This window comes from Bombyx mandarina, chromosome 23 (genome assembly GCF_030267445.1).
Source record: "Bombyx mandarina strain Sakado chromosome 23, ASM3026744v2".
NCBI lineage: Eukaryota > Metazoa > Arthropoda > Insecta > Lepidoptera > Bombycidae > Bombyx > Bombyx mandarina.
Genome location: NC_143229.1, coordinates 6,460,536 through 6,479,961, shown reverse-complemented (window position 1 = coordinate 6,479,961; position 19,426 = coordinate 6,460,536). Strand labels below are relative to the sequence as shown.

The window sequence follows — 19,426 nt, the reverse complement described above, 5'->3', positions numbered from 1 at the left end:
ATAGATGAATGATTTACAACCCACATGGTGTCACATAGCACACAAATCACAACGTGAAAACCAATACCCTCTTGAAACACGAGCAGTCTAAATCTCATTTACAAATAAATATAAAAAATATATCTTCAAAGCTGAACGCATTACTGCTTCTCGTCAGAAACAGAAGAGGTGCTAGTATCTACCCATACGAGCTCATGTACATTAATTAAATTTATACGAGTATTAGGCAGTAGCTTGGCTATGCATTTGACATCAATTAACCTATATGCTCGTCCGTCTACCAGGGCAATAAAAAAATACCTTAATTGAGTAATTAATGTGCGCCGAGTTTCTAGTGGATTCTTCTCAGTAATGAAACTGCATTTCGAATCGGCGAAAAAGTTCTCAGGATATTAAGTGCTAGTGAAGGCCTACTTTTTTTTTATTGCTTAGATGGGTGGACGAGCTCACAACCTACCTGGTGTTAAGTGGTTACTGAAGCCCATAAACATCTACAACGTAAATGCGCCGCTCACCTTGAGATATAAGTTCTAAGGTCTCAATTATAGTTATAACGACTGCCCCACCCTTCAAACCGAAACGCATTGCTGCTTCACGGCAGAAATAGGCGGAGTGGTGGTACCTACCAGTGCGGACTCACAAGAGGTCCTACCACCAGTAAACTTACAGTCCTACTTGAATAAATACACGGACTTTTATATTAAGTATCACGTATTATCGATTTCACGTCCGCTACGTCCATGTAACTTCATATTGAACAGAGTAATTCAGGAGCTTAAAGGACATTGACGATAACTCTAAAGGCTAACTTTGATAAATAACTAATGTTTAATTATTATAATTTTTTTGTGGGATTTATAATTTTCTCGGTTTTTCCTTATTTATGGTTCTTTTAGGATACTTATTTTTTAAGTAGAAGACTTATTATTTTCAATAATGAAACGTAATACTTTAGTTTTCCAATTAATCTTACATACGGTTCATTGTTTTTACGTTAATTACGTATTTAAGGCGGGAAAACTTTTTAAAAGATTCATTTTCAGGCAATGCACGTGATCAACTTTTTTTTTTATTATACGACGAATTACTTTTCCTTTGACTGTTTTATTACAATGTAGGTACCCTTTAAAAAACCCTTGTACGTCAGTCCACTTTCTATAACTATTATAGGCAGAAAGTTGTCCGGTTTCGCCAAATCTGCGACAAAGACATTAAGTTTCGACCATTAGGATAATAGCTATGCCGTTTTTTTCTTCTTTGCCGGTATCACTCTTGACAGAGCGGTCGTGGTCATCAGTTCAGGTACTAGTGGCAAGCTTCACAACACGCTGCAACTCCTCTCTGATGGCCGCAGTCCGTGCGTTTATATAGTGATGATGAGCCGTTTACTGCCGCTTTTATTAGGTCAGTTCACAATGCCGCACCAGTTTTTAAATCGATCTAAAACAGTGTCTACTAAAATACGTACGGTTCATACGGGAGCTCAGTTGAACGGCACACTCACAAAAAAATTATTTCTTATCATTTAACGAAGATCTTTATTTCAAAAACAAGAACTATGTGATTTATTTAATCTAGACACTCTATCAAGTCACAAGAATCTGTATATTTAGTTTAATGAAGCTTTTTATTGCATAGGTGGGTGAGTGAGTGAACCAGATCACGGCCCACCAGGTTTTTCGTAGTTCTCGGAACCCATGGATAATAATATAGTAATGTGAATACCATCACCCAGAAGTTGTTGAAATTATCTTCTAGAGCATTTGAGATTTCAACGCTAGACCTCGATAGCCACTTAATACCAAATGACCCGTCAGCTCGTTCCCTCATCTAAAACAACAATAAGAAAAAGATGTGGTTAAAGCTCCATTTTATGTATTATCTGGCCGCTGGCGGTGGTTTATTTGCTTTTTATGTTGCTAATCTCTCTGAATATATGACACTCAATTACTGTGAAACGCCAAAAACATTTTTAATGCATACTTTTGCTAGTAGTCTCGACAGAATATGATAGCTTCACTGAACGTGTTAGCGAGCTCACGGGACTCAGCCTGGGAGACTATACTAACATCTACCCTAGCAAAGCAGTACTTTGTTGAATCTACGTCATTTCGGATCCTTCCGATCCACTAACGGTATTTTTCACTAACGGTCACCGTCCACATCGAACCCGTCGCTTGCGACGACTGGTTCGGTGAGTAAATTAACCCATAGACATAGCCCACTGAGTTTCTCGTCGGATCTTCTTAGTGGGTCGCGTTTCCGATCCGGTACATTCTGCGAAGCACTGCACACTTGGGGACTTAGCAAGCTAGGGCTAGTGTTAGCAACGTCCCCAAGTTGGGGCCCCGAGAGCTCACCTACTCGCTCGGTTACGCTGATACAGCCTCTCAAGGCTACCGGTTTGGTAGGAAAAATAAAGTTGAATCTACCACCGGATCGGAATTGCGACCCACTGAGAAGATCCGGCGAGAAACTCAGTGGGCAAAATCTTGCTCTACATCTTTCTTGACCTACTAAATGTAACGTATTTTATAAATAGAATACTCAAAAGCATTACAGACTTATTTAGTTTAGATCTTCCATGATCTTTAAACAGGCAATTATTTAGCGTCCCATTCGAAAATCCCATTCTTCAAAAGCTTTTTTCTCTAAGAACCATTTCTTTCTTTAACTAACTGAAATTCCAACGAGGGAACGCACTGTTTTCCTTCATTTTGTGTATAGCAACCACCCACAAGTGATTACCTCAATGTTTGAAACTCAATTTTATGTATACCTCACGGGAATCGTTTCCTACTTTTGTATAAATGTTTGAAATTGTAATTACCGGTAATACAATCCTAATGTACATACGTATTGTTTCTTAATACGCTCTTATTAGCTTCAGACGTATGTATATAACGGAATCTTTGAACATGATTTTGATCCCCTTCAAAACGTCGGATTAACTCGATATTTGGTATACTTAATAAGGACCGATGAAAATACAATATTTTAAAGAAAAATTGAAAAAAAAATTGATAAAAATTGAATTTCAACTAAAAAATTTTAAATAAATAATAGTTTAAAAAAACTAACAAAATACGCTTTTATAGAAAATCCAACTAAAAATAGAAAATAAATTTTAATAAATTTGAATTAAAAATAGTGTAAGAAAAATGATTTTATTGTAAAAAAAGCGTGGGGTGCATAGTATCAGTAGTTATAAATATTTTATGAACAAATATGAGTAGAAGGGTTATTTTGACAATATCCTGAAAAGCACCCTACGCTTTTTTACAATAAAATCATTCTTCCTTTTTTTTATTGCTTATATGGTTTGACGAGCTCACAGCCCACCTGGTGTTAAATGGTTACTGGAGCCAATAGACATTTGCAACGTAAATGCGCCACCCACCTTGAGATATAAGTTCTAAGATCTTAGTATAGTTACAACGGCTGCCCTACCCTTCAAACCGAAACGCATTACTGCTTCACGGCAGAAATAGGCAGGGCGGTGATACCTACCCGCGCGGACTCACGCGAGGTCCTACCACCAGTAAACTATTTACAGTATTTTTAATTAAAATTTATTAAAATTTATTTTCTATTTTTTAGTTGGATTCTCTATAAAAGCGTATTTTGTTAGTTTTTTTAAACCATTAAATTATTTATGTTTGCTACTTTGTTTACAATTAGATATAATTTCAGAAATACTATATTAACATATACCAGGTTTTTCTTACTTTTTACCTTAAGTGCCTGCCTGTCTTAAACAAAACGAATGAGACATAAACTGAGAGGCTGTCCCATAATATCAATGTAGGAAAAAATATATTGACATTAACTTGAAAAAACATAACAAATGAATGCTTTGGAAACGTGCAAAAATTTCTTTTAAACACAATGTACAAGGAAACGTGTTTTTCAACAAAGGGAAGCTGAGAAATGTCGGAATATATTTCTATTTCTGTACAAACTGAAGATATACGGGAAACTTGGAATTTCCAACCTACGAATTTAACGAGAAGTCAAACATTTATTGTTTATTTAAATAAGTCTGGTTCTTACTGGTGGTAGGACCTCTTGTGAGTCCGCCCGGGTAGGTACCACCACCCTGCCTATTTCTGCCGTGAAGCAGTAATGCGTTTCAGTTTGAAGGGTGGGTCAGCCGTTGTAACTATACTTGAGACCTTAGAACTTATATCTCAAGATGGGTGGCGCATTTACGTCGTAGATGTCTATGGGCTCCAATAACCACTTAACACCCATCGTCCACCCATCTAAGCAATAAAAAAAAAAAGTCAACCGACTGTAATATTTTATTGAATATATTAAATGAATAATAAATGTTCTTTGGTTTTCGCAAGTCGCTAAGCTATTTAAAATTACTTTTACGCTTTGATCATGCGTTTCACATTCGTTCATGGTTACACTAAACTAACAAAAACTTTATGTTAAATTTACAAAATAGAAATCTAGCATATTGGTAAATAATTCAATTTTGTTGTCAATTATAAAAATCATTTAGTTCATAACAATAAATAAAATTAATGGAAATAGTTATAGCCAAACATGAAATAGCATCCTTAACTTATAATATGACATTCAAACGCTTGAAAAATTACTCATAAAAGTCGTAATTTATTGCAAACTCAATTCTTCGAAAAGCCATTCTTAACCTATAAATGTCAATGAATGTAACTTCTTATAACCCCTATTCTGGCTCTAAAGCAACTATTATTACATAATATTATATAATATTACGCCATAAATGTCTGTGAAAATGTATCCCATTATAAATTGCCAAAAACGATTGCAACAATCGTATCATTGTGCCAGCCTTGGCGTTTGCGTCATCCGATTTCAAGTAGGCTAATTATTATATTTACACTACAGTCACACGGCAACAACAATGCAAATTGTTGTTTAATGTGTACTTATTAGTATATAAAAAGATTTATTTCAAAATATTTAAATTGTGAACTGTTTCTTCAACTAATAAAATAAAATATAAAAATAAATAACGATTCGCCCTCGCTTCGCTTCGTGGACTATAATTTACTATTGATTTTATTGAATTTTCTTTTATACAAATACGAACCTCAGAGAATGATGTAATATAGGATATTGTATAGCGTAGTACCACCACGAAGCTCTACCAACGTGGATCTCACAATACTTGGTGAGCACAGCCATTCCCCTATCAACTTTTTTAAACACACTCACGAAGTATTGGCTGCATCTGGCAATTCATAGGGTTACAAACGTACTTTATACCTTTTCAATTGATACACCATTTCAATTGAAACCTACAAAAGTATTTTGCATCAGACACGACGTGTTGGTAAAAGTTCATTGTTTTTCAATATACTTACCTTGAAAGTTGGCATAAAATTTTCTTGAATAACTTTTGTTGCTCCAAATAACGTCATTTGAAGTTGCTGAGCCCTTGCTCGCCCACCTGTCCTTGTGAAACTGGAAAGGCCTCAGGGCCACCAGTAAACTCTCAATCATAAAAAAAACACCTATTGAGCTTAAAGTGGACTACAGTGCACTAAATTGTCTAGTAGTTTCCTTCGTTCAACACGAACATCACAAGAGAACACTCCGATACTGAAATAATCGCGTAGCACAATGCGGTTGAAGTTTATTTAATAGACCAATTGCAATATATTTATTGGTATATTGGTGGCTCTAATTGTGAATAAATGTAGGGTTCCGATACTATTATAGCTATTATAGCAATATATGAGCAACTCTGGCTCCGTCGATTCTATTTAATGTTTTTAATGTTAATGATGTATATCGCACGGTTATATACAATGTTTTTGCCGTAACGTACGAAACGCTACATTAATTCCGTCACTGGATCTGTTTTTTTTAAATTAATATACGAGTATATTAAAACCTTTAAAAAATATTCGGGCTTTATTAATCATTTTAAATTCAATGTCGTATTCGTTTTCATTTTTAAGACATTTGCCTTTATTTACATTATTGTTTACGGAACTGTGCCAGAATACAAGTGCCCTAGGAAATATCATTTTTCTCAGTAAACGTTCACGAAAGAGTTCTACGATAAAATAATGGTATCGTATAACAAAAACAAATCTGATTACTGATAGTAGAGCATACATTTCGATCATCCCAAAATAGAATAATTCTCATTACTGTCCTAACCTACGAACGAGAACACATGGGTACTTCGCGGTTGAATTAGGTAAAATGATGGTACGTATGTGGCCGGATTTTTCAAGATACATCTAGAAACATCTATCTTTTTCGTGCACTCTAGTTATAACATCCATGAAAACTCATATATATAATTGTAACTTTTACACAGAGTGTCACTGATGTTCATATATAATAGGAAAAAATGTATCGCTCGGAAATACCATTTTCTTCTATACGGAAGGTACCCCTTTTCCTATGTTGAACTGAGTAATAGGACGCGAAAGCGTAAGAATCAAACAAATAAACCCACTTTCGTCAACCTATTAAAAATAATCTCGAATTTTGAGTCAATGAGAGAGCGCGAAGCTTAAGAATTACCATCAGGTAGATTTGAAATAGTTAACCTCGAAATTCAATGCGTCACGCATATCCATGTAGATCCTTACTTTCCAAAGCTTGAATAAAATATGAACTCTACTGTTATTATGCCGAACATTAATCAAGCTGTCATCGTCTATTTTCGAGGTAAATTTAATTTCGTCACTCGACCCATTACATCTGATACAGTGGTACGTTAATTCTCTGATGAGATATAATTAACCTATACATTAAAACGAAACAACGGGAGTATACTGATAAGACCTTTTTCAGTATCCCGTTATAATTTAATAGTTTGAAATCTTAATAAATGAAATGAATGTCAAACATTACACTTTTTGTTAATTTACTATGAGGTTTCTGATAAGTTTAAAGCCTTCGTCAAACAGAACGCGTAATTAGCTAAATTGACGCCGCGCTATGACGCCGAGAGGTGTTGTACTAATATAGTAACATACCGTCTAACAGAGCCCTACGCAGCGCTATGGCGCGGCGTTAGGACGCTTTGACGTCTTTTGTCATCGTTTGGCGTTGTAATTTTTTACAAATTTTATTTTAGCGTCCGAGTGAATGTGTATTAAAATACTAGATAATGCCCGAAAAAATTATATAAATAGTTAGAAAATACCCATGCATATACAATGCTATATCTGAATCACTCGATTTCTTAATACTTTTAAATTTTCACACTGCTATCGAAAGGCACTATGATTTGGCGAATGCGTTGCGTCAAGGAGCGTTAGACTCATCTAGTCAATTGGTGTGACATGAAAAGAGCGCGACGTTAAGTACGCGGCGCTAAGTACGCGTTCTGTTTGACGAAGGCTTAACTATTTTCAACATTTAGTACAACACTACATTGTTCAAAAAGCGATTGTGTTTCGAATTTAAAATGAATTAATATCATTGTTTTGTTCGGAATGCTTTATCTTGATTAATGGTTTAGTAATTAAGGTTTCTCGCATAGTCATAGTAAAGAACATTAAATTTTATATTTTATAATTTAGAAAATTGTACTCGCTGTTGTAAAGTTTTAGATAAAATTAACAAACTCTAGTGTTTATTTTAAAAGCAGCAGTTCAATTTTTTTTCACTCAATATATTATGTGGTTTGTTTTTGGTAAATAATTAAATTCGCTTAAATTATTCGCCGATACAGATTGTTTACATAAAACTAAAGCTAGGATGAATCTTAATCTAATGGACAGGTAATCACATGGTATAGCTAGCACGGGACAGCCGATCATGTCATTCACCTTAAAATGTATCAGGGCTTAATACAAGTTGGGCCATAAATTATTTATCTACTCATCTATTCCACTAAAGATAATTCCCACCTAGATTAGCTGTTCTTTCTTGTCAAAATGCTGGTTTTATTGTAAAATTACAACGATTATATTTTAAAAGGGAAATCGTGTATTTGATAAATATAAATTTACTTATATATCTATCAAGTACACAATAATGTTAACTATAAAGACTCATGAATGTTTCATTCATTGTAATATATTTAATATTATTAAATACATCGTGTAATAAAAATCAAACCCGCAAAATTATAATTTACGTAACTACTGGTGGTAGGACCTCTTGTGAGTCCGCGTGGGCAGGTACCACCACCCTGTCTATTTCTGCCGTGAAGCAGTAATGCGTTTTGGTTTGAAGGGCAGAGCAGCTCTTGTAACTATACTGATACCTTTAGAACTTACATCTCAAGGTGGGTGGCGCATTTACGTTGTAGATGTATATGAGCTCCAGTATCCACGTAACACCAGGTGGGCTGTTAGCTCGTCCATCCATCCAAGCAATAAATAAATAAAAAATACCATTTTAATTTTGTCAAGACCCTTAAATAGTAAATCTTCTAAAATTAAACTCAAAATATCACAAAAAAAGCATGAAATAAACCCAACCTAACTCAAACTAAGGACATAAAATTTAGTTTTGACAACTCTCGTTTGATGAAATGCTGATTAAGTTTTTTAACGAATAAGGTAACGGCTGCCGGCAAAGCAGTACTTGTCACTGGGTGTGACAATGTATTAGGCAACGCACTGGCCCGAAGACTGGACGATATGGGATATCATGTATTTGCTGGATTTCAAACTAAAGCGGGCAACATCGATGCAGATATGCTGAAAGAAGATTGCTCTGGAAGGTTACATACCCTACAACTTGACATTACGTCCGAAACCCAGGTATCATATTCAACACTTTGAATCTCCCATGTACATGTAGTACTTACTATCTTATCGTACAAATATTATAAAGTTGTATGTTTAATTTTAACCAATAAACTTGCCCAATTAAAAATGCTTATAATACGTAAACTTCATACTAGAACGTTAAATTTAAACTGCACATTATCGAATTAGATCGAATTTACTTTATTATTTGATAGGAGATAGATATATATAGGAGGTTGATATATTATATTATCTCCTATCAAATAATAAAGTAAATTCGATCTAATTCGATAATGTGTAGTTTAAATTTAACGTTCTGGTATGAAGCTTATATATATGCATATATATTATATATATATATAATCTCCTATCAAAAAATAAGATATTTAATTCTCTCGATAATTAACAAAGAAAATTCGGTTAGTAATAAATATTTCAAATTCGTGAAATCAACATATGTTATCCTTGCTACCCCTAGTAAGCTACTATTTACCAACGTTACTGTAAGGAAAAAAGTTGGGCGTCTAGTCAAAAGGAAGCTACTCACGAAAAATCAGCCTGTTAGTAATAAATGATGAAAAGTGTACCAGGGATCCTGTACCATAATGGAAAGATGCAAATAATTCTAATTTGTCAAAATTAAAGGATCGTGTTAAATGTTAAGCGGCTTCAGTTTTAATTGGTTACTTTTATAACTCTCAAGTTCCACCCGGCGAATCTAATTAAACATATTTCTTCATTGAGAATGTACTGAAAAATAAATAAAATATGTTTTATTTTTATTTTGTATTTGAATATCGAAATTATAGTGTAAATGTTAATAATAATGAAATGCGATTCATAGAACAAAAAACTGATGAAAAAGAAAGAGAAACGCCAAAAGAAGAAAGAGAAAATGTTAGTCCATATGACACGTTACAATCGATATGACCCAGGAGGGTTGACGTCAGGCAGGTTACCGATCGTAAAACTCCGACTAAAATTTATATGCAGCATGTTAAGAGGACATCCTGCACTAACTCCACATAATGTAGGTTACAGGCAAGAAGGCAGTCTATATAAAGTACTCGAACAATACGACTGAACTTATTAAGAACCTAAGCCGCTATTTCGCACCGATAACTTTTTACAACTCATTATAATACTCCCACTTTAATTCTTTATAAATGTTGTACATGTATCGCTCGCAGCAAACACCAATTTAGGGATGTATACGCCTCAAAATTAATCCCATTTGCCAACGAAAAAGAAAGTCTTACAATCAGGAGATCGTACCGCCCACGTTTTTAAAACATTGAAACGGTACTGCTTCGAACTTGTAAATTTACGTAATTTGGGTGTACATTAATTTAAAAAAGGACCTTTTTTCTTTTATCTAAAATCTATGTCAGTATGAACCTTTACAATGTACGCTAATTATAATTAAACTTCTGTCTTTGTTTCTTTAGAGAAGTAACCTGAGAGCTATTTCGAAGGTTTTCTGTGGTTAATAAAAGTTATTCTTTTAATTTAATTTCTAATTTAATGGTCTTTCTGATTCATATTTATTTATATTTAGTTTATAATAATGTGTTACTTTTTTACGAATTATGTACAACAGCAATAACAATTAATAACATAAATTAATTGAGTGAAATAGGAAAGAATATTAAAGTTTTTTTTTTCTTTATATTAATGAAATTTTAAATATATAGGCTGATGGGTAAATTGTCGAATCGATACAAGTTGTGAACTCTAGTGGCAAGAATAGACTTCATCCATTAAGCTGAAACCATTGTTGAAAGATCCTATCGGCCTCCTTGTACATCGTGGACCATCTACCAGAGGGCGCCCAGGGTTTGTGGGCGATTATTAACTGCGAGTGTTGGTGCGCTTTAGGAGAACTTGAATGGGTTCCCTTTTCCGTTATCAAACGATCCATGGATGTCAACCTTTTGGGTGAGTTTCTGAAATTACTTAAAAAAAACACATACGCTTAGTCGTTGAAATTTAACTAAAATATACTAGATGGCGCTACTGGTTTTGCGTTCAGATGCTTGTTAATTATATAAGTTACATTTTAATTAAAATCTAATTGTTATATTGAATGCTTTAGGTTGTTTTACTAACAATATTAATATTAAATAAATTTTATTGCCTAAATGATAAATATTTACGTTGCTTATCCTCTAAATCCTATTCACTTTAATCTCTTTCACATATAAATTTATAAAGATTGATGAAGTCTTAAAATTAGATTTATACGCTTTGTTTGATAACGACAGATTGGTATATGAAGTTGTTTAATTTGCCATTACAACAAAGGGCAATACTATAAATAACGGTAAAATTACGAAAGAGTAGAAAGTAAAGTCTAATAGAAGATAATACAGGAAAAATATTTTAAATTAAGTATTCGTGTGATTATTTTGTACAGTTTGCCTCAAAGTGAAATTGGAGACGCTTGTAACAAAATAACATCTTAAACTTTTATACCATTGATAAATAAGAAGGAATCAAAGAAAGGAATGTTGTCTTTATGATAGGAATGTGTTTGAACGATAAAATCAATATTTCTATCTCTTTCCAGAGAGCTCAGTATAACTTGTTGTAGTTTAATGGGATTTACGATCCTAAGATTGAACGCCTACCAAGGGACAGATCTAGAGCTTAGTGTTAACGTTAACGTTGGCGCTGATTGCGATTAGGGTAAGAATTAGGGCGAGGCTGTAGACGGTCGAGACTCATAATTTACTTTACTTTATCTAGTGAATGCAAATGTGTTCTAGTGATTAACTTTTTTCTGTAACTGCATGTACGCGAAATTTCTATTATCAAAATTAGGTCTCAACTTAAAGACGGACATCCATATTTTTCAACTTGTTCAAATTGTTGTTGTTTTTCAAATTGTAATTCATTGTAAAAAAAATTATTTTAAATTAATTAAATTAAATATGATCGTCTAGATGGTTCAAGGAAAAATATAAAAAAAACTACACAAGAATGTCTACATGTTACAGAAACAGCCTTGTACACAATGTTGCCAGCTAATTTTGAATGAGGTTACTGGAATTTCAATCGTGTGTGTTTAATAAGCTTTCTTAGTTTCGAATAGATGAAACCTCAGTGGATTTTGTAAACATTACAGTGCACAGTTTTAAACACAATCATTCAAACTGACAGCGTAATTTAGTAGTCAATGTAAGATAACATCAATTTCATTGTAGTTAATGTTTGTTCTTAGTTCATTCATTAACCAAAATAACATTAAGCTGTAGTTTGTCTGTCTTTTATCGAACTAACCCCTGTATATATATTGTGTGCGTCTTATTTGTTTTAGGTAAATCAACAGAGATCCTGTCATCAAACATTCTTAGCTACTCACATAATTCTTAGTGAATATCTGTGACCTTGCTCGTTCACGAAGCCCGCTATAGAAAGCAGAGTATTATATACACTTGACATTGGCGAAATCTAAAAGGAAACGCCATAAACCTAAGAGATAGATAGATAGATAGATAGATAATGTTTGTTATTGAAAATTGAATGTTAATTAAGTTGTTGATGACTTAGCTTTTGAATTTTCTCAAGAAACTGGTGTAAATTCGTTTTCACATTAGGAATAAGGAATCATAAAGCGTATGTACGTGGAAATAATAACATGCCGTTTTATTGCCTTCATCAAATGAGGTTTGAGAGGTGTCTTCAGAAGTAGGCAGTGACTTGGTGTTGTCCATGAACGACGCTACTCCCGTCAGGTGGTCCTAACGCTTGCCTGCATACAAAAGCAACAGAGAAAACCTGGTTTTTTTTTACTTTAAACTATAACAGTAGTCATGATACATACATGAATTCATACAGTCGCTGTGTGATATAGATTCGGATAACACAAGATCTACAAAATAACTAAATTGTACATAATTATTTTTTTTATTGCTTAGTTGGGCTCACAGCCCACCTGGTGTTAAGTGGTTACTGGAGCCCCTAGACATCCACAACGTAAATGCGCCACCCACCTTGAGATATAAGTTCTAAGGTCTCAAGTATAGTTACAACGGCTGCCCCACCCTTCAAACGTGAAGCAGTAATGCGTTTCGACGCATTACTGCTTCACGACAGAAATAGGCAGGGTGGTGGTACCCACCCGCGCGGATTCACAAGTGGTCCTACCACCAGTATATGATTTTTCGATAAAAAAATGTTGACACATCTTACTTAAAGCTAGTATCAGATTACTAAGATTTTGAGGATGACAAAATTAATGAATTATTGTTGACTGCAGGTCCAGCTCGTCTGGTGCAAGTGATGCTGCCTCTGGTACGACGTGCTCGCGGTCGTATTGTACTGGCTTCCTCCATTTTGACGCACGTCGCGGCCCCTGTACGCGGGGTCCATGCCGCTTCTCTCGCAGCCCTCGACGCTATGGCTGCCTGCTTGCGTCGTGAGCTCAAACCACGAGGTGTCGATGTTGTAAGTATAATATTATGAATCAATTGAATATGCAATTTCGAAAAGGGCACATGTCGCATATTTTGTCAAATACGTTTTTTCATATACCATACCATTACCATACCATTTCATATCCATTTTGTAATAATTCCAGTAATTTTCAATTGCTAATTAACACTAAAATATATCTCAAAAGTTAATATTTTAAATTTTACACTGCTTTAGAAAATAATCAGTTTTTTTCATTTCCTGAACATTTTCAGAGATGTGCCCTTTTCGAAATTGCATATTCAGTTCTTTTTCGAGTCACACAATTTTAACGATATATAGCCCTGCATTGATTAAATGTTTTTTTTTGAAGTTATACTTCTTTAGGCGCGTTATGAAAAATTGATGAGAGTGAAATTTTACGATGCGCGCGCACCGTGACACAAAATTAACAGAATGAAGTTGCCCACTAGTTCGCTCATTACAATACGACCGACGTAACTTGGCGAGTCTGAATATAGCCGCAGGTGAACTTTCCGAACCATACCAATATGCGTGTTTGAGGATGTTGTTTAATCGATTTTTTTTCAAATTGATTAGAATTTAAATAAATAAAAAAAGAAATAAATTTAATAAAAATAAAGTATAACTTCTTACGTGCGTACACGCACCCTTTTTTTATTATCAAACAATATGTCGAAAAGACGTTTTCAATATGGACTAAAAGAAAATAAGATTTATTAATTTATCCTGTGTCTTATGTGTAAGTTAATCAATTATTGTTATAAAAATGAACGGCTAACTATAGCTACTACTGATACTAATACTACTAAGCTAATACTAATTCAGAGTCTGTGTCACTAAAACCGTGTAAAGTTTCTGTTTGCCATCATCGATGTTGTTAGTTAGAAAAACAATTAGTAACGAAATTAGAAAAATAAATAAACGATATCCTAAAAGGTCGATGAGGATCAATAAAAATCGTTGTTCCTGTATTTTTCTTTTGTAAAAACAATGTTTTCTTTGCAAGATAAGTCGACTGTAAATGTTCTTCGACACGAGAAATAAATTTTTAAATTCTAATTCAAATGGTAAGAGTTGCATCTCGATCTCATCAGAATTCACAATGGAGTTTACACAAAATGTTATTCTATCCGTATTTCCATATAATTTATATGCCAACATATTACCAGGATCTTCGCAAAAAATATAAGAATATAGATATTTCATGAAACTAATAAATAAATCTGTCGCGTTTCTTGTGTACATTATTAATATTTTCGGCATATCAGATTAAATCTAATATGCCTAAAATATTGATCGGGGGATCGGTATAGAATTATAATATATCCAATACTACAATCTACAATATCCATTATTACATCCAATACACTACCAATTTGTAATATTTGTCGAACAGACATTTTTAATACCAATACAGTTAGGACCTTAAGTATCAAACTGGATCCTGGTATTCAAATCATGACTATGGTTTATGGGCACTACTATTCACTTACTAGTAGATAATACGTAGCATACGTATTTACTTATCCCGTAAAAACGCAAAGTATATAATAGAAACTGCATAAACGGCGATAATACTTTCACCGATAAAACAAAAATAAACAACGTAGACCTTTTGATATTAACCCACAACTTTTTGATGATATTTAATTATTTAATTTTATTTTCAAACAAAAACTAAAAAAAAAAACTCAATATTTTTGAACCGACTCAAAGGTTTAATATATTTCAAATTGATGGCAGTTATCAATCTTAACATAGCGCATAGAGAGATCTACAAAGCACGTCCAATAATTGTTTTCTCTTGGTCTAATCTAGTCCAAACAATCTATTTATTGTATATGTATATCCATAAACGTATATTCGTGTTCTACAGAACTCGTCTGCCTAACTCTAGTCTATTAGATTACTGGGTGATGTAGTACGGACCGAATTATTATGAGTTGCTCAATTTGCCTCACCAATGTCTTGTTAGCCCGTATTCAATTTATGACACAGTTATATTCTAGATCTCTGACACTAATTGGTTTTACTTTTCTAAATATGGATCGTTTTTTTTTTACAATATATTTGTTAATATATTGTAAAAAAAAAAGATACTTATACTTTACTGAAATATTTTAAACAATATTTCGGGGTTATACACTGAACCAATAATAACTGTATTAAAAACTTAACTCTTAAAGTCATAGTTAACTCTACTGAATCAATAACCCTTGAAATTCCATAGGTTGTAGTAGCCGCCGGAGAGTATACGACAGGTAGCGCTTGGTTATCCGAAGAGAAACTCCTGGAACAAGCCCGTGAGATGTGGAAACGACTCAGTGATGAACAGAAAGGAGCTTATGGCGAAGACTATTTCGAGCAGGCTCTCCGAAGCCTCGAAAAATACACTAAAAGCGCTGTGAGTACCCTCGCTCCTCGTATAGAAACGTGACGTCGCCTAATACCGCAGCATGAATTCAGTAAACAAGTTGTATCCTTTCATCAAATTTTAGGGTTGCATTCATCAATAATTTATAGGAAAATTAAGATTTTCAACTATATTTCCGTAAACGTTTTGAAATGAAATAGCGCACACAATTCTTTTATTCAAAACCTTGTTGAGAAAACATGGTGGTAGGACCTCTTGTAAGTCCGCGCGGGTGGGTACCACCGCCCTGCCTATTTCTGCCGTGAAGCAGTAATGCGTTTCGGTTTGAAGGGTGGGGCAGCCGTTGTAACTTATAGTGAGACCTTAGAACTTAAATCTCAAGGTGGGTGGCGCATTTACGTTGTGGATGTCTATGGGCTCCAGTAGGTAACCACTTAACACCAGGTGGGCTGTGAGCTCGTCCACCAATCTAAGCAATAAAAAAAATTAAAATAAAAAAACATGTTCGCTTTGGTATCACTTTCATTTACTTTACAAATAATCGCGAATGCTAAGAAAATTAAGAACAAAATACATATACGATTTTTGTTAATGTTTCTCTGAGAGGGCTTACTTCTTGTGACGTGTTGTTTAGAGTACGTTTCAGAAAACGTTATTGTCTTGTGGAAAACCCAATACCCCTACAAATCACGCATGAACTAAATATTGAGCCTGTTTTTTAACATCAGTCTATTTTATAGCATTTCTTACATAACGCAATTATGTTCTATTTACGAAACCATATTTTAATGAATCATAAGAATTCTGTAGGCTATTAAACCATATTAATGTTGTTGTTTTTTTTCTAATCAAACGTCCTGATATACATATGTTTAATAATACTTTTTAAATTTATGATATAACAATAAAATAAATTTACAACCGGATGTGGCGAGTCTCGTAAATTCGTTATCTTTAAAATTAGCGATGATATTTAACGCTAATACATATAATGAAACAGAAACAAACTGTACAATATTTTATGGCTTGTTTATCGTCATAAAACATTAGTTTTCATAATTTTAACAAAGCTTTTAATTAAAACGCGCATACCATAAATTTTATTTTCTAAATTTATTCAAATTAGGTCTAGTTAATGTTGTGCATTTACATCGGATTAGTTTTTCATGTAGATTATTGCATGAACATCCGTGGTAACATACTAACCTGTGGTAAGTTCAGGATCTAATGCATAATGTAAGAGAGTTCTGTAAACAAAAACTTCTCAAAGTCGTAATCGGATTTTATAAATAACTGAAATTCCGAATGACCAAAAGTCGTTTTCATTAATATACCACGCGCATGCCGGTAAGGTTCATTGCCCACAAGTAATCACTTTTTTTGTGTTTTACAATTCGGTCAACCGAATTTACCTAATATAACAGTATTAATAGAATTTGAAGGATTTTTTATTTATTTCAGGTGCAATAGTCAAATATTTATATTTTATCAAAACTGTACATACTTAAATTTAGATGAGAAACTGTTATCTATAGTGCCTAAACTGAATAGCAGGATCGGATAATGGCAATATTTCGTGGAAACCATTTTATGTTGATATGCTTCGTCCAATATTCAAGATAAAAATCAGAGGGAGATTTGAGTAGGAAAATAGACTAAGTAGTGACAGTGGTAGCACGGAAGCTAAGGTCTTATATGGGCGCGCATTCTGATTAAGTTTGTTAAATTTTATCTTTTATCTTTAAACTAGCTGACCCGGCAGACTTCGTAGTGCCTCAATCGATAAATAAAAGACCGACGGGGGACACATCAAAGGAAAAACAAAAATTATTTAATTCCGAACATTTTACATTCTTATTTACCTTTTAAACCTTCTCTGGACTTCCACAAATCATTTAAGACCAAAATTAGCCAAATCGGTCCAGCCGTTCTCGAGTTTTAGCGAGACTGACGAACAGCAATTCATTTTTATATATATAGATAAGATCGCACGTGCGAGCGGGTGTGTGTGTGTGTATGTGTGTTATTTTTCCTAATTTAGATACGTTATTTCTTTTCCTCTCAGGATGCCGATTTATCAGCGGTTACTCGCGCTCTAAGTGACGGTGTGACACGTACATTCCCGCTGTCTCGTTACACGCCGGTCTCTCCAAGAGAGAAACTGAAGTCTCTACTCGCAGAGCACATGCCACGCTCCCTCTACGAAGGTCTATACACAGATTAAAAAATAATTTGCTCAAATTTTTACAATGCCAACGATGAACAACTACATCGAGCTACTTACGAAAAATATTTGAGCTTTGATTTTTTTACACCGATATTAACATCGATATTTCAAAGAAGAAAGAATGAATATGGATAATCCGCATTGCGCACAGTGTCACACTAATTAACAATGAACATTTTTTTAATGTCAAATTTTACAGGAAATAATTTGTCAAAGCTACTTTCATGAGTGAGTAAATGTTTTATAGATGAGAACTTCAACAAACCAAGGCCACGTCTGACGTAGCGAGTGCTAAAAGTTATTACTGTTCATCTATGAAGAATTTACAAAGTATTAAGAAGTATGTGCATACGTAATTCATTAAGATTTAACTCGATACTGCCACAGTATGAAATATATCAAAGCTAGGCCACTACACATGAAAGACAAAGTTTCAGAAGCTCACCGGATGGAAGGAGTTTGCTGATCGTTTAAGCTGACTTCTATCCACTTGGACACGTATTTATGGAGAGGCTTCGTTTGTGAAAAATGTTTTTCCGCGGACACTTGAAACGGATGGGTAATATATAAATACAAAGCTCGTAAATTTCCCAGCCGCTCCATTTCCATTTACATGAAATTTTCACGAGAGTCGCTGCATTTGACGTATTCAATTAAAAGAGATGCAGACACAAAGGTTTTGATTTTATACGGCGCTCACCTTGCAGTGCCCGCGAGAAAAATACTATACATTTAGAATAAATACGAACTACCATTTTTACTTGGGTAGCATAAATGCTAATGGGTGTTGATCTTGAATATTTAAATTAGACAACCATCATGTAAATGAGGAATCGCGTCGTACACAAAAATTCTTTGAGGCAACGATATAAATAAATTTCAACGACAGACTCTTTCAAGCCTAGCTATTTTTATTATAAATAAATAATAAATAGTGCATACTAGTAGCCATAGCCAGGTCGTTTTGTCTTCGGCTTATAAGTTGGCACTCGATCAATTTTGTCACCATCATAAAACGCTGATCCCATTTCGCATTTAAACGAACGAACATTGGTAGGCACTTATAAATAAAACAATTTATAAATGATATCTTGATTTCATGTACAGCTCTAAAAATAATTTATTGTTTTATTATTTGTGTTAAAAGTTATGCGCTTTATTTTTGTAGTTAGTTAGACGTGTTTTTCAAATATACTTTAGTTTATCTTTAAGAAACATTTTAATCCGATGTTGTTCAAGTAGATAAATAGTGATTTAAGTTAATAAAATGTGTAGGTAATAGCTCCGGCTATTATGTTTTAATGTTCATGTTCCTAGAATATTATAATAAATTAGTACACTAGAAAATGAATTTGAACCCGATTTTTTTTTCGTAAAAACTTTGTAACATACGTTGTAATTAGTATACTTAAGTTTTAAGTGTTATTTGTAGATTTTGAATGTCGCTTATGTTAAATTAATAAAAGCACAGCATTTTTTTAATATTCTTGACCTTCATTTTACTGAAACTAGAACCAGTGTAAGTATTGTTTGATAAATTCTGAAAATGCTGTACTTAAAAAAAAATTTTTTTTGTTGCTATGGGTTTGTAACGAAAACCTATTAGGCTTAACAGCGTGATTTTAATGAATTGTTGTTTTTTTAATAAACCATCAAACAATT

At 33.7% G+C, this 19,426-nt stretch overlaps 1 protein-coding gene across 3 annotated transcripts in view; it reads left to right on the top strand.

The window, feature by feature from the left end:
* The window catches only part of LOC114248276 (D-beta-hydroxybutyrate dehydrogenase, mitochondrial), a 36,930-nt gene extending 17,504 nt beyond the window's left edge, over positions 1–19,426 (top strand). For all 3 annotated transcript variants that reach the window (XM_089737358.1, XM_089737359.1, XM_089737360.1), the window contains exons 4-8: positions 8,532–8,735; positions 10,508–10,661; positions 12,985–13,172; positions 15,394–15,567; positions 17,603–19,426. In XM_089737358.1, the coding sequence (XP_089593484.1) occupies positions 8,532–8,735; positions 10,508–10,661; positions 12,985–13,172; positions 15,394–15,567; positions 17,603–17,761 (879 nt within the window). In that variant the 3' untranslated portion in view covers positions 17,762–19,426. The remainder of the gene's footprint in view (positions 1–8,531; positions 8,736–10,507; positions 10,662–12,984; positions 13,173–15,393; positions 15,568–17,602) is intronic.